General features: G+C 30.5%; 2 protein-coding genes and 1 long non-coding RNA gene across 5 annotated transcripts; 2 read left to right on the top strand and 1 right to left on the bottom strand.

Moving 5' to 3' along the window:
• Positions 1 to 3727: 3727 nt before the first annotated feature.
• On the bottom strand, positions 3728 to 14699 carry Kdm5 (Lysine demethylase 5). Of its 2 annotated transcripts, none has more exons than XM_033335889.2 (18): positions 14186 to 14699; positions 11009 to 11225; positions 10771 to 10931; positions 10325 to 10690; positions 9959 to 10237; positions 9398 to 9890; positions 9183 to 9310; positions 8899 to 9093; positions 7494 to 7954; positions 7145 to 7406; positions 6237 to 7059; positions 5950 to 6158; positions 5636 to 5860; positions 5444 to 5528; positions 4963 to 5363; positions 4706 to 4826; positions 4426 to 4568; positions 3728 to 4116 (listed from the first exon to the last, which is right to left on the bottom strand). In XM_033335889.2, the coding sequence occupies exons 1-18, from the start codon at positions 14414 to 14416 to the stop codon at positions 4051 to 4053; spliced, it is 4866 nt and encodes a 1621-aa protein (XP_033191780.1). In that variant the 5' UTR covers positions 14417 to 14699; the 3' UTR covers positions 3728 to 4050. The 2 variants fall into 2 exon arrangements, with proteins under 2 accessions (XP_033191780.1, XP_033191779.1); XM_033335888.2 differs by having other exon boundaries at positions 3728 to 4185; positions 14186 to 14698.
• On the top strand, positions 12923 to 13555 carry LOC117157689 (uncharacterized). Its single transcript, XR_013058685.1, has 2 exons — positions 12923 to 13282; positions 13397 to 13555. It is a non-coding gene; the product is annotated as an uncharacterized LOC117157689 (long non-coding RNA).
• A 493-nt stretch (positions 14700 to 15192) lies between the features above and the next one.
• Positions 15193 to 16208, top strand: UQCR-Q (Ubiquinol-cytochrome c reductase ubiquinone-binding protein). Of its 2 annotated transcripts, none has more exons than XM_033335906.2 (3): positions 15193 to 15286; positions 15526 to 15684; positions 15851 to 16208. In XM_033335906.2, exons 2-3 carry the CDS (start codon positions 15531 to 15533, stop codon positions 15943 to 15945), a joined length of 249 nt encoding a protein of 82 aa, XP_033191797.1. In that variant the 5' UTR covers positions 15193 to 15286; positions 15526 to 15530; the 3' UTR covers positions 15946 to 16208. The 2 variants fall into 2 exon arrangements, with proteins under 2 accessions (XP_033191797.1, XP_033191798.1); XM_033335907.2 differs by having other exon boundaries at positions 15283 to 15385.
• The last annotated feature ends 605 nt before the right edge of the window (positions 16209 to 16813 follow it).

Below are 16813 nucleotides of genomic sequence, written 5' to 3'. Positions count from 1 at the left end.
TGATAAAAGATCGTATATTCGTTGGAAGTTTTCCTCGTGATGGAATTAGCTTTTTTCTTAAGAACAATCGAGAAAACACAAATAGATAAAAGTAAAATAAATACATAGATACACGATAATGGTTTTCTATCGACTAAATTTTTGGTGAAAAGTTTTCTTTCTTTTTGCGAGGTGTAACGTTCGGAATAACCAAAACACGCTTAACGTAAAAGGGTCTATACTGATCTTTCTGCATAATATACAGAATAGAAAGGAACAAAGAAACAATCGAGTTTAACATAAAGATGGTTACTAGCAATGGTGCAACGAAAATTAAGTAACATTTTTTGACTATATCGTTTGAATGAATGTGAACGATCGAATAAATACTAAGTAATCGTCATATGTAAGTCGAAGAAAAATTAAGCTAGCGTTTTAAAACCGTGAATGACAAATAAATATTAATTAGCAGAAAAATAATTATCATCGTGGTCAAGCAGTTTACAACGATATCACAAAATATAAATTTCAATTAAAATTGCAGGCATTTCAATATATCATAAAATTTTTAGCAGCCTGCCTCCCCTTAAAAAATGTGAATTCATATCAATCGCGATCAATTGTGAAAGAAACAAAATTACATGTTGAAATAGATATTAGCTGCACATGAAAATTAAATTGTGTTACGTGTAAAGCTAATGACATATAATTATAGCTTTGACTTATGAAAACAACGCACAATACTTCGTTTAATAATATCCTTCTGAAATAAATTCGGTAAATTTTTAATCTACTATCGGGTGCACGTTCCGTCAAATATTTCGTTACAAAAGAGAACCAAAATCAGTACTAAACACCTTGTGCTTATTATCAATGAAAATTATGAAAAATGAGTTTCTTTCTTTATGATGATTAGTATAATTGCTTGGAAACGCGTAGGGACTTGCCTATATTACGCCGAACGACTGATCAGTATTCAGCATAGTGTACGCTAATATTTAATAATAAAGTACAACGTTCAAATATGTCCATTTTGCAACAGCTCTAAGTAATCACGCAATTTCAATCTTTCTTTTTATGTCACTAGTCTCACAATGTATTTTTAATGATAGTGTACCACCTCATAAAGCATATAATTTTATTATTCGTTTCTTTCTTCTTTTCCTTTTCTATCTTTTTTTTCAATGCTCATCCCGATTAATAAAAAATGATTCTAAGTACTTTGTATAAAATACGATAACTAATGTACGTACATATGTATACATATATATAATATACATAATATAAAATAATATATATACATTATCATATATTACATATATGATATATATATATATATATATGCATTATTATTTATTATATATATATTATTTTTATTACGAAAAGAAACAAAAAAAATTCACATATTTCGAAAAACCTAAACGCGAAAACAACACTATCGTTAGAAATTCACTGCATTCCCGCGTTGCCAGGAACGATAATCAAGCAGATTATCGAGCTTCTTTTGTATCTGTACAAAAATATATATGTGTACACATGTCTCAGTGAATCTTTGACCTACAGTCTGTTTTAAACAAAACGCGCAACATACTAATCGTGGATTATGTATAATATAATATGTTGGTATTTTCCTATAGCTACAGTTATTTTAAAATGAATTCTGTTAACCATTGATCGAGCAATTACTATTTCCTTAAGCTATGACATCTAACAGTGGAACATTCGTTAACAAAATTCATTCAATTTATGCTAACATCGACGATTCGAATCGTATGTTTTGATATGCAAATGTTTAAAACACACTGTACGCCGTGTCATCCCACACATAACATGCATTCATATAGCTTCTAGTTCATATGGAAACTCAATGATTGAAATTCGTTTTCTTTAACAAGTAATTATACAAAATTTCTCATGCTGTGAGCACAGCTTCTTCGATAAACCCACAATAAAGTTATTTCTTTTCTTTACACAATGCAGTTTTTCTTGGCACATCATGCAAAAAAAACCACATTAGTAGATAGAGACACGCACATAACACTTTTGCACAAGAGTTAAGTATATTAAATTTTTATGTATAAATAAAAAAAAGAACAAGAAAGCCAGTTCAAGAATCATATTAAAAAATAATTAGAAAATGTAATTATTAACTTATATACGAAACACGGTTTTGTACCAGAGTCAACATTAAATACACAAATTACATTTCGTAACCTATATTTCACACCAATGGATAACAACGTATCTCTTACGTTTTTCCGCTTTTTTTTATCGAGAATGAGATCCATATTTGCAACACTTACAACATTTATAAAATGGTTTATTACGGAATATATTTTATCGTTAGTATAAGTATCGTCTTTATAACATTTAGTGATTTTATAATACTTTAATGTACAAAGTAATAAGTAAGCTTTAATTATACTACAACGATGCATTACACCATGTAAATGTTAACAATATAAGACAGTTAGCAGTTTTAAATGTTGAACGCGAACTAACGTTGAGCGTATAAAATGAAAGGATCGGCACACCAAGGTATAAAGTTATCGACCTATTAAATATTACAAAGCGTAATACAATCATAAGGATTGAAACGAACATTTCTATCTGTTAATCGTTTGAAATCGTAAGAAATTAATATTTTATAATACTACAAATAGAATTTACATTATAAAATGTATTTTTTTTTAGGCCATTCGGGAATTGTTTGATGAAATCAGTAATACCTTAATATAAAACGATATTCTAGATGTTTGTGAGAAGAAAAATGAAATGAAACGAAAAATTAAATGATTTACAGATTTGTATAAATTATATAAGTTGTACACTCTGGTCCAAAATCCAATGAATTGCGATCAATTGTTCCAGGAAGGCAGATTTAGATATGCTATGTATCTGCGTGTCAATTCTTTGTTTTATACAAATTGTGACTTACTTCTATATTTCAACCTAATTTCTTATATATATATATAAGATACATATATATATATATGTATATATATGTATATATATGTATATATATATATGTGTATATATATATATGAATATGTATATGTATAATATCTACCTTAATACACACATACGTCAGTCTATCTGTACATACTATTTTAACGCAAGGGAAGTTCTCTTACACCATTACAATTAAAACCCGATACAAAAACCGACGGAATCTTTCTTCGAATAGAAGTAATCTGAGGTGACTTCTCTGTTATATATGTTATCGCCGTCGCTAATATTTCTTTTTTGTCACAGATCGTCTAAATCATTAGATCAAACTATGCCCTCCTTTCCTTTCTTCGTTATCTTTTACATTTTTTTTATCTTTTCCATATGTTATTTAGGAAAAGAGCGTCACATTCACACTATAGATCGCATTATGAATAATGCTAATGCATATCGTTAATTATTCAACAGTCGTTGGTCTCGCAAAACCTGTATTTCCTATCGACCGTTGCAGCGAGACATAAGAAATAAGAGTTACAATGAGATGCAAAATATCCGTTTTCTAAAATCCCATATAAACAACAAAGTAGTATATCACGGTTCATCCGCGATACTTGATCTGTACAATATGTATTACAATTTAAAAGGTTTTTTTAATCAAAATCGTGTACTTAATTCAAAACTAATATCTTATTTTGGTTAAAAGCAAGCAGGTTTTCATGTTATAAATTAACATTAAATATTAATGCATGAAATTAGTATTCCTTCAGTATAAATAAATGTATTGGACTCGAACAACAAATCTTCTTAATAAACAACTGTTTTATCTTAGAAAAATAAAATACAATGTAATATAATACATACAAAAAGTTGATACCTCTCTACAGGGTACCAAATCAAAATAAAAAAATAATGTTCATAATCGTCAAGATTGCGATTCGACCGCATTATAATACTTTATCTCCAATATCCGCTCGCAACAGTAATCAAACAGCATCCAATAATCTGCAGTACCAACTGACTGAATGATGATTGTAGATGATATTAATTGTCGAGCTGCAAGTTCCCAGCCAATTGAATTGATAAACATCCTAGCCTTGTACAGAGCTAACGAGGTAAAGTAGGCTAGTAAGTCTTGACGAAGGATGTGGTTTCTTGAATGTCTGCTTCACTATCTGTGCCCTGGTATCCCTGAGATTGAGAAAGGGAAAGAAGTGCATCCAGGCCTAATGATTCAGCTAGGGGATCTGGCGCTCTTGACTACAGTGTAGACAACACAAAAAAAATATTGCACTAAAACTATAATATAATGTTATTTAACAAATGAAAAAGACTTAAGACTCAACTGAATTCAAGTAAAATCAAGAATTGGGAAGTAATTGAAACTCTGTGTAAAACTAAAATATTACACAACAAAGAGAAAAGATTTAAATGTCACCAAGCAGCTAAAAATACTACAAAAGTAGCAATGACATCCTAAGCATATTAATTTTAACTTACCGTTGAGTTTTGCTCTGCTTCTTTACAATTACTACATATGTAATCATCCTCCTCTGCAATTTCTGTACGATCTAAACCAACACAATGCATGTGGAACCAACCTTCACAGCCACCATCACACTGTACCCAATCAACTTCCCTACCTAACATAAACAAAAACAAAACAATAATATATAGAATAGCACGCGCGCGCCCTCGCGCGCGCACACACACACACAAAATGTAATAATAAATATAATTATACTAAAATATTTTGTTGAAATATGTGAAGTATTCCTACCGCTAGGTCGTAAGCAGTTAACAGCCGCACAATCATCTTCTTCGTCTGAAGTATCCTGTTTGGTCTTTTTCCTGTTACCACCCCTTTTCTTTGGGCCTTCTTCTCCTTCTTTACGTTTCATCTAAAATTTACGTCTAATTGAAACCAAAGCAACAGATTCATAACAAACACCGTATTTATATAAAGTATTTTTAACTAGGAAATGTTCCAAATTCAAGCTTTGCTAATATATACAAGGCATTTCTAAATTTAAATACCTTTCGAGGTCCACGCTTTATTGGAACTAGAGAACTGGCTGATTTTTTTTCTTTCTGCAATGCTTTGCGCTTAGCTAAATTCTTTTCTTCCATTTTTTGTCTTCCAAGTTTTTTCAATAATTCAAATTCGTCGGATTTTCTTTTCCTTCCACGCTTTTTTACATCCTTTATATCCTGATTCAAGTTAGTTTGGACTTCCTCGTATGATGCATATTTTCGAACCGTACTAGGACTATTTGTATGACATAGTATACGCCAGATGTGTTGTGTTTCATCAAGTGCAACTTCTAATAAATCGCCTTCCATCATCAGTTCTTCAAGACGTAACCTTGCTGTTTGTGAAAGTACAACCGCAATTTCCGTTGCATCATTTGATTGTGTTTTACGTTGAATTTTTGATACTGTAAAAGAAAACATAAACATCATGAATACTACGTTTATATCTTTAACATTTATTATTTTTTGTGAGAGAGGATCTTACTATAGGAATACGCATGTTCGTTACTATTGAATGTACTACAACTTGGTTCATCATCATCTATAGTAACAATGTCGTCATCATCATCCTAAAATATATCATAAATATATTCAATAGTGTATAATATAGACGTATTTCAAATATTGTGCTATATTACAAATTCTATATATAATACTATTTATATAATAGACATACCGCAATACTAACTACACTATCATCTGAATGCACACCACTGAGTGGGGCAATTGCTTGTACTCTCTGATGTAATTCAGGATTATTTGCTGCCTTTTTCAGTTCGCTGCTAATAATCTTTTCTGTCTTTTCTCTTGCAGCTGCTTCCACTAATTTTTGTGATAATACAGACAATTTTGCCAGTGCAGATGAAATTTCATCCGTGGCTAGTGCTTGTCGAGCTCGATCCTATTCGATGTATGTATACTATGTATATTATGTATATCGTTATATATTATAACTCGATTTGTTAACGTTAATTTTTACATAGACCTCACCTGCCAATTCATTGCACGTTCCGTTAAACATTGTAATGCTTCACCTTCTGGTAAACGAATAGGAATTTTTTGAAGACTAACTAAAAGTGCAAGAATAGTTTCTAACCGTGGCCGTCGTGAACGTAAGCAACATGGACATAAAAATTTAATTTCTCTTGACATTGGAAATTTTCCTTTATACGATGTCTTTGGTAAAGGTACACAGTTTGCTAAAATTACAATATATTTTGACTAATTATAATTGAGCTCAACACCTATATTCATTATAATGAGAAAATATTACTTACAGTGAAACCAATCCTTACAAAGCTCACACTGAAGCATGAGCCCGAATCTTGGTCGACGACAAACACAATACCTTGAATCGTCAATTTCGGTTTTCATTAAGTTTCTTTCCCTTAAATTTCGCATCGCTTCCATTTCGCGTTGTTCAGCTAATTTAAACGCAGCTACAACAGTAGCTGAATCATTGGAATCATCCAATTTTGTATCACAGACAAATACAGGTCCTATAGAATCTTCATTCTTACTCTTTTTAGCTTTTAACGCTTGTATACCAACGCCAATTCGTGGTGATAAAGCTTCCATTAAAGTATAATGTGAATTTTTCCTTAGGAATGTTCTTGCTGTCCTTTCTTTCCAGGTTTTTGCTTGTGAAAGAGTAGATTCTAAGATCGGAAGAGCATCTAGGTGCAGTGGAATATTTCTACCTTTTTTAATTAAATCATCTAGCGTATTATAGTATGGAAAGTTATCTCTTGCTTGTATCTCTTCCATTATTTTTGTCCAATTTTTTGCCTTGTTTAATGTATCTTGAAGGACATCTAAGCTTGGTAGATAAGCTTCTACTTTATCAGCTTCACGAATAAATTCTTCGAGAGATGTAATAGTTTGTCTATTTTTTGTATGGAAATATAATTTTGCTTTTTCTTCCCAATCATCAATTGCAAGCATTAATGCTTGCAACTCTGAGAGAGTATTTTCTATACTTAAATGAGGAGGCATTATCATACCTTTCTCAATTAATTTTGCTAAATCATCACGATGTACTGACTTTGGATCTTCTTGAACAGACTTTACTTCCTCAAGCCATTGCATTTGTGTTAATTTCTGTAATAAATAAATGTGATTATATATCTAAGAACACGAATATATTCTTGTCAAATACGTGTATACATTATATTTATGTATTTACTTGTCTCAAATGTGTAAGTTGAGGTAGTTCAATACAAATAGAATCTCCAAATTCAATACATTTTTCCAACTGTTCAATATCACAATCATCCTCTTTAGATTCTAGTTCTTCTGCTTCTGTTTGAAATTGCAATACTTGATCAAGTATAAATTTTACACCATCAGACTCCTTGAGTTCACAGCACAGATTTGTTATTTCTTTATAGAAAAGTGTTAATTCTTCTACTGTAAGCTTGTACTTAGTTTCAACAGATTGTCTGGTTCTGTATAAAAAATTTCAAATAAGTGAACTTATCTTAACACAAATAGTGATATCTAATATGAACATAAACTTAAAAACTTCATAATACCTGGTACGTTGTTTATTACTCAAAAGTTGTTGCGCAACACTTGCACACTTTTCAGCATCTTGTACAGCAGTTGTTAAAGCTGTGAGCAATTCACTTTCTGGAAATTTTTTACTTTCGGCTTCATTTAACAGTTCTTTTAATTCACTTAATTCGATTTTATCACTCTTTTTATCAGGATCCATTGCCTCTTTTACTTTTGTTACCCAGGAGTCAAATGACTCTGCTTTCAATTTTAATTTTTGTAACATAATTGGTAATTCGTCTAGAGTATAGCGATAACGTAATGTATGCTTATCTGGAGGACAATCACAAAGATCTGTGAAATGCCTTAAACAAACTAATTGAGAACTTTGGCATGAACATGTAACTGCACTCAAAAAACAGGTTGTCTTGCAAGCTTCACACTGTCTCTCATCGTCTGGTAAAAGTTCAAATGCTTCTCGTTCTGCTTCTGTTACACCCTGAAAGATATAATTTTTACCACAAAGATCATTCATGAGAACATACACCATTCTTACATTTTAAAAGAAATATTACAACGCAGAATGAGATTATCAATGAAACACATGTATCCATCTGTAGATAAGAACACTTTAAAATAGAAAAGATTTTTACAAATATATTATTTGTTTAAAATTAACAAAGATACTTTTCAACAAAATTACAAGAAAAACTATAAAAATCTCTGAATCAACAGAGAAAATACAACGCCTGTTTAGCATCATGGCAAGACTTTAAAAACATAACCTCTATTCGCCAATAAAAGTTATATAATCAAAATGAGAGACACACCAAATAGATATCAACAAGTCAAGGTTGATAACTAAGGAACGATCGCACAAAAACTATTTTAATGATATGAATGTAGGCTAACCAAAAATAACGAAATATAAAGGCATTAACGATGATTATAACGACGTCGGTGAAACTACGATGCCCAATGGTTGGTAATATCAGCCGCACACACGTCTTTCACCGCGTGTGCCCGCATGGTTACGGTTATGTATGTTTGCCGACGTGTACGTGTAATGTTGTATGTGTAAGTCTGTGAGGGAATGTCTCAGCATATACTATACCATTTGACCTAAATATATTAGGCTTTGCATTTAGAATTATAATCTGTTCTATGTGAGAAAGTGATTTTGGAGGCAACATTTAAACGTTAAAAATACTTATGAGTTCAAAAAAGAATTAGACGCCAAGCATCTTATAAATTTTAATGAAACAAAAGATGAAATATATATTTATAATAATTAGTAAATTACATAAATACGCAATTTGATAAACTTAACAATTTAGTTGTATTGCCTATAAGTATTTTATTTTTAAAATACATTTGTGATATCTGCATCAAATTTAAAAAATAAAAATTATATTATTTGAAAAATAGAAATATGTCACTTACCCACTCCAACAGATTCTTCCGTAGTTTCTTCTCATCATCTACCATTTGAAGCATATCATGGTAAGTTGCAGTTGCGATTCCTATATCTAATGAGTCTGGGTCCAATGACATTTTACACACCAATTCATCATGAGAAAATACACAAAATCGTCTTAAATTTGAATAATGCGTTATGCAATCTCGTCCAATTTTGAGCTATTAAACATAGAATAACTGTATAAACTAAGTACAAACATGGATATAATATAATATGTTGGTAATAAGAATTTAAAATGATAGTATACCCAATCAGCGGGAGCAAAATTCACGGCTTCAGCAAAATTGTAACCCTGATTAAAACCTGCGTGATACGCTCTCGGAAATGTCACTACAAATTCTCCCGCGTGTTGATCAGTTCTGAATACTGGAACGCCTAAAAATCAGATATAAATATTAATGATAGTTTATACTAAATAGTATATACTTAACAAAATGGCAATTAAAAATAATATCGTATTACCTTCATTTGTTAAAATGTTTGGATTCATAATAGTAACTAACTGATGAAGTAAATCTGGTTGACTATGAAACAATTCTGGTGCAGCCGATTTCATTGAGTGTTCAAATCGTTCCGCTTCAGAACCTGGTACACCATACCATGTTTTCGGCTCTCCCCAGTGTAGATAATTGATTGAATAACTCCAGTGATCCTCATTATGCCAACAAAATGTTGCAAAACACATTCCAACATACATCCATGGAACTTTCATACCACTAATATCAGCATTTATATGACCTAATACACTTCCTCGTAAAATTGGTAAATTGTTCAAATTCCATGAAGATTCAGCATATTCTTGATCACATGTAAACAAATTGACGCTTGTTTTTGTTGGAAATCCCGACCCGTGATCCATTGTATGTAAATCTGCGCCATATTCGACTGTTACATCTTCGTCAATTGAGGAAACAATTCGCCAAAATTCTTTTTCTACTAGTGATGTTGGCACCATCTACAAAAAGTATTGTCCAATATTTGCAAGTATATTACAACATTATAATACATAATAAAATAACATACATGTACAGGCATGTTAAAATAGTCGCTCTTAAATTGGTCAGCCATTTCACCAAATTGTTGAAGTGTATATTCCCTTTGTGCTTGCTCAAAACCGAATGCTTCCATTGGCTTGGAAACTTCTTCAGCAACACACTTTGGACATCTCCAATCACCTTTTGGTATTTCTGTCAAAGGTGGCATAAGACAAAAAGTATGATAACTATCATCACATCCATCACATAAAAGCATGCTTTCTTCATTATCACCTCTTCCGCAATTGTGACAAATATACTTTGCCAACTAGAAAAATACACACATGAATTAAGAAAGAGAAAATAAATTGTATAAATACAGGTCATAACTAAATAACATATGATGTACACTCACTGGGTCAACTTCATAAATAAGTTTTACACCTCTAGTTTTGTTCGATTTCTTTCCTTCTTTGGTATTAAATCCAGCCATTTTTGGGCCAGGTCCATAAAACTGTAATTTTTTAAGTTCTTTACTATTATCTTTATCATCATATTGTTTATTTCTAATTCCATCTTTACAATCATTGTCAGAATCACATTCCTCTTTACAATCCTCTTGTTTAATAGATACTTCCTGCTTTTCTTCTTGACCACTAAATCTCTTAGAACGACGGGAAAATTTCTCAGGTGGGGGTTTAATTTGTTGCCGTGATATAATTCCATGTGGTTTATAATCTCTATCTTTTTTCTCATTTACATTAGAATCTGGTTCAATTTTCTGTATAATTCAACATATGATATGTGCGCATTAATTATTAAAAAAATAAATGTACAGCATCTAAATAAGAAATAACTTACAATATCTGCCAATGTCTTTCCTTGTTTAAACACATCAAATGGATACAAAATACGTTCATAGTGATTTTTTAGAATACTTCCAACACTACGACCAGAAGGATAACCTAATTTATTTGCAATTTTTGCCCATCTCCTTTCCTTCGTAACTGTGTCAATTCCTCCTAAAAATAACATTAATGTATTAATATTTAGAAACCATGAAGTAAAATATTAACAATTAAATAATAAAACAACAAACCTTCATCGGTAACTATCTTATGTAAAGAATATAAATCAAGAGCCTTGCGTTCAACAAGGGGGATTTTTAAAGATGAACCTTGAAGTTCCCAGAATTTTGCAATCTGATCCAAGAAATTAAGTTTTATCCTGGTTTTTGCCTCCAATTCGTTTAGCCTTTGTATTCTCGGAACAAATTTGAATTTATCTACATCAACAGCAAATGGTGGCTGCCAATTCTACAAACAAAAGAGAAAAGAAAAATTCATAAAATTGATTTATACACATCTTATCTATTACAATATAAAATACATACATTACACATACATACAAAATAAAGTATAAAATACATAAGATGATACAATATACAAAGTAACTTAGTATTATATTAGTATATATGTATTATAGTAGTATTTATAGAATATGAATTGTTAATAACTATTATATAAGATCTTAAAGAGGCCCTAAATATTTACAAATAATTCGGTAACAAAACAAATTAAGTATAGTGAAAATTATGTAAAATAAGCATCCTAGTGATGCAAAAATTCTGGATTATTTTATTTATACATATCTCTGTTTATTAAAAGAACAATATAAATTTATTTAATCATTTATAATATTTATCTATATGTCATTTATATAAAGAATAATACAAAAAAAAGTTACAATAGTACATTTTGCGAATTATACACATTTACTACGATCTGGATTTGCATTCGATATACGTCGGAATACTTACAGGTCTTCAGATGATTCAATTAATTTAATAAAATACGGATTAGCATTTAGAGCATATATAGTAATGAAAATATAATTACGGTCTTTTATTGATATTTATCTAGCATAAGGAAATAGCAGAGAAATTACTTTCGTCTTAATTTTATTTGTTCTAAAATATCAGAAATTTATTGATGAGATACAATAGTAACATATAAATATATATATCTAAATAATCGATAAATGCTTTCGTAGCTTCATCTCATCACCGTGACGCAACACCATTGTAAGATCAGTCGACTTTTAGAAACAATAAGTAATAAAGAGCATAAAACAGCCATCGAAATAGAAATGTGAATGATTTTGTTGTGATGATATAACATTTAATATGTTTACAAACGATTATATAATTATATCAACACAATAAAAAATTAGACATATTTTTAACATGATGCATATTGCTGCATCTCAAGTTGAAAATATATAAATATCGTGAAGATTTTCTCCATATACGACGCCCGTTTAATGCCGTGACCATAGTTATTTCCGTAATGGCGTCATCCCGTTACAAAATATGAATTTTCTCAAAGAGTAATGAATTACAGATAACTAGATTAATATACAAATTACGATTAGATCAAAGTTATCAGTTAGACAAAAGATTTTACAATAAGAGATAAAAATTGTAAAAACAATCAATTTTTTTCAAAGTTAAAGTGTTTGGCATGGAGAGGAACATTAGCAGTCGTAATGATACATTTATCGTTGCTAGACTAAAAACAGTATATGCTATAAATCTAAATAATGTTTACGTGAAAAGCTGTGAGAATAATATTTTTATGTTTTAAATTTATACACGTTATGATAAATTTGTGAAAATAACCATACCCTTAAATTACTTGAATAATTATAAAATTTCGAATAATGTGATTCGTAATAAAATTAGTGCTTTAAATATATAAAAATATACTTTCATTCGGGGAAAAAAGTGTATAATACATTCAAAAAAACAATGATTGCGTAATTTTCTCAGTACAGATTTTATATAATTCATGTTAAATTATTACCTATGTGTGCTATATTGTTCGTACGTTTTGTATGATGCATTTTAGACGATTATATATTTATGCATAAAAAAACCAAGATTTTTGACACTCAATTTATATCGAAGGTATACTTCTAATTTCTCATTATTTATTTGTCCTTTTCATGATCAACATAATTTTACAATTTATATTGTAAAATCTTTCTTTTCACATGTGAAAACAAAATGGTGGCTCAAATAGATTCTAACGGTGATACAAATTAAACGAACAATTTATGGAATTTGAACTAGAAATCTGAATATTTTACACAAAGCTGATATTTCCATATTTGTATATATAGGCAGCGAAAAACATGGCAAAATTCGATGGTACTGCGCATCGGTACTTTCTACTTCGTAAAACACGAAATTAAAACAAAAAAAAAATTATATCGAATTCTTAGAACAAACCAAATACAGAGATTCTCGAAGAGAATTGCCATATGACACAACGAAGCATATTTATTCATCAAAAACTTGTGATATTTTTAGGTAAAATCGTTTTACTTCTGGGTACACACGAAACTGATTCCCATATCGACAATATCACGATATCAGAATTGTATCAAAAAGATCTTTACCTATAAACGCTGATAATTATTTCAGCGCTTCCTCTGTCGATGTCATGGATATCGTATAGAATTTCCGAAACATTTCAAGACGTTTTCCTAAGGTGACATTGTTTCGATTGTCTCGGCCATTTTACATAGCGTACCTTCTAGCTATAACGATATTAATGTCGCAATAAAATGAGTACCGAACATATTTCATTTCAGAATTTTTTAGTAGTTCCTCAGAATACTGTCACTCCCAATTCTACTTCCTATTCTAACCCGTGAAGATATCGACGTGTGTATTGCATCTTGAAATGTCGATATAAATGCTAACAGCATACGCATACAAAATAAAAAAAACCCTCCGAGATAATAAATCGAAGTCTTTTCTTCCCTTTCGATCGTATTATCTGACGACTCGTATCGATACGAAACAGTCACGACTTTTGCCAGATCCGTACTTTTTTAACGCGAACGGAAAATTCTATCTTTATTGATATATATATAAAAGAAACACGTTATACGAGGAGAAACGAATTTTCCTCCTTTAATTTAATTGAATTTTTCTAAAGTACATGTTACATAGGAACTCATTTATTTTATGATGTCACGGCTATGTGATGTTCGTACGGAAGCGTCATAGTGCGTAAACGAGGTCGTGTGTGCATATCTGCACGTTCACGAGAATCACAAGAAAATACAATGTTATCCATTCGTTCAAGTCTTAGGTCTTTAAGCATGGAACAAGGATGATGCTTGTATAACGTGTCCTTCCTATGATAAGGTAAACGAAAGAGAAAGCAAGGAAAAGAAAAAGATTGATAGTAGATATGATACTCACAGGCGGCGGTTTGATCTTACAAATGCCAGACTTCTCTGCGATCGGTCGTATTTTTGCAATGTAGCCAAGAGGGTCGTGAAACTCTTCGATACTCGGTTCGAAAACCGGCGCCTCTGGAGGTATGACGAACTCGAAGTCCGAATCACCACGATCACAAGCCATGTCTTGGATGCAACGATAAGTCCCGAAAAAGTCTTCACAACCGAAGTTCGTGTCGAACCTCGATACCATGACTTGAATGCCTCGACACAGCTTGGACGCGGATAGGTGGCCCACAAGGCACCTAACGCGGGTGAGGACCTCGCGTCAGGTTTAGCACCGTTACTCAGTTACCGGTTGCAGCAATTTATTTAGAAATCTGCTTCGATAAACCATCTTTATTAACTGCATTTGTGTACCTCGTGAGAAGCAGTTGACAATGTATGCAATAAGCACAAAACACAAACAGTAAACACTAACCACGATATCACACGAAACCTCGCACACGAGCAACTGTCCCATAGCCCCATTCCGTGATTCGTAAACCTACCTCTTCTTCCCTTACTTCATTACAATGCAATAGTGGCGCCATCTTGCATCGAAGAACGGATTATAGAACTTTTTCGCCTACGATTTTTGTATGTATGAAACTATGATCATAGATGTAAATTTATCAAAATTATTTGTTCATAGGAAGGACGTTTAAGAATTCATATAAGAACATGATAAATATTAGTATTTTTAATGAAACATTGTATTTGAATACAACGTTTGAAAAACGCACGTTAAAGTTATAAGTACAATAAATGACAAATAAAAACAAAAATTCCCTATGAAACGTTGCTATTCACTTTTAATACATAATCAAATTAATTAATCATTTCTAAAACATAAGTTGTTCATGGAAAAATCATTTATAAATTTCCACTGCCACTACATAGTATGTAATTTTAAGATAAGTATTTGTAGTATTTGAATGTGTTGATATTAATACAAATTTATGTCAAATCACATAATTTAAATTTGGCGCCCTAACACACAGATAACAAACATGCCATCTAGCGAATATACTTCAGAGGTGTCAGAATCAGATATTCACACGTATTGGAACGTTCCAAGTCGGTAGGTATATCATTATTACGTAAGTTATATAGTTTTGAAATAATTAACTTCATTTTTCACACTTAATAAGTGATTGTTAGCATTTAATAAGTAATTAAAGTAAGTAAAGTTTATTTCTAAAAATTATGTTTATGGAATTTGTAATATTTTTTATGTTACTTATTTTGTTTCTTGGTTATATTTGTTTATTATATTCACTTATGTTTTGCAGTATTAAAATAATTGTTTTTTGAATTCAGTTAAAATGGGAGGAAAGAGGTTTGGAGAACTTGAAAGAGTAACTGGTGTTACATTTTTCCGTCTTAGTCCATATGAACAAAGTCCTTTTGCTGGAATACGTGAGGCTACTATACGATTTGTAAAACGCTGTAGAGGAGAATTCTTTTTTATTACACCTCGTAAGTATTTTTTATTAATTAATAATAAAATAATACTTTCAATTTGTCCTTCTCTAAATAATAAAACAGTAGAAGCGTATTATTATAGTTGCATAACTTAACACATTTTTATATTACAGCTAGCATTATATACCTATCTATTAAAATATTATACATTACGTTTCAGCCTTTCTTTGTACTTACCTACTAATGGAATGGGCAGATTTTGAATATCATAAACTACAACGTAAAAATCCGAAAGATTATGAAAATGATACATAATCTTTCAATATTGACAAGTAGATATGGCTATAATTGATAGGTTAAATGTAAAATGTAACATTCATGTTAAATGAAATTTGACTAAAATGTTAGCATTAAAATGAAACTCATTAAATATTTGAAAAGAAAAGTATATTTTAGTTTATTCAGTTGAAATTTTTTTCGACAATGTTATACTCCATAGAATTGCATCTAATTGTGTATATCCTCTACTAAATTTTATTTGTATTTAATGTAATAAATAATTGGTATGGATAAAATAATTTTATTGTTATGAAGTGTACTGCCTGAAATCATTGTAATATTTAGTAAATATTTATATTGTATTTATTGATAGTTTTCTTTTAATTTATGTTTTGTTTTATACTTAATATTAGTCTGTATGACGTGATGTGATGTTACTTTTAGAGAGAAATTTTCATTTTCTTTCGTCATAACATTACTTGTGCAAATTTCTTTGGAATTTTTATGGTATCACCTAAAATGTAAGAGATACCAGTATGTACATATATCCTTTATTGAATAATTTGTTTTTAAAGCATACAATTTTACTTCAATATATTGTAATATAAATCTATGTATTTTAAGAAATCATAATGCATAAGTATTATGAAGGATTTGTTACTTGTTATTAAAGTTATTATATTTTTACTAAACCGTAAATTTTCCATCTCTTTTTAGTTTCTTTTTTTATCATTTTGGCAGCCCTGTTTTATAACTTTCATTTTTATTTTATTCCGCTATACAATTTAGGGAACCGTAACATCGACGGACATTAATTACTCGTTACTACCAGCCAATTACATCTCAATTACAATATCCTGCCTCATCGTGTTGAAAATATCTGATTCCGTTAGATCTAACCGCC

This window comes from Bombus vancouverensis, chromosome 6 (assembly GCF_051014615.1).
Source record: "Bombus vancouverensis nearcticus chromosome 6, iyBomVanc1_principal, whole genome shotgun sequence".
Classification (NCBI taxonomy): Eukaryota; Metazoa; Arthropoda; class Insecta; order Hymenoptera; family Apidae; genus Bombus; species Bombus vancouverensis.
Note: the sequence above shows the minus strand (reverse complement) of the source record. Positions and strands in the feature narration are given on the sequence as shown.

Coding starts and splice junctions, on each gene's coding strand:
- Kdm5 (XM_033335888.2), bottom strand. CDS start 14,416: ATGGTATCGAGGTTCGACACGAACTTCGGTTGTGAAGACTTTTTCGGG. Junction 10,238..10,324: donor TTATTTATGAAGTTGACCCA/GTGAGTGTACAT, acceptor GTATTTTTCTAG/TTGGCAAAGTATATTTGTCA. Junction 4,569..4,705: donor TAACTGCTTACGACCTAGCG/GTAGGAATACTT, acceptor TGTTTATGTTAG/GTAGGGAAGTTGATTGGGTA.
- UQCR-Q (XM_033335906.2), top strand. CDS start 15,531: ATGGGAGGAAAGAGGTTTGGAGAACTTGAAAGAGTAACTGGTGTTACA. Junction 15,685..15,850: donor ATTCTTTTTTATTACACCTC/GTAAGTATTTTT, acceptor ATTACGTTTCAG/CCTTTCTTTGTACTTACCTA.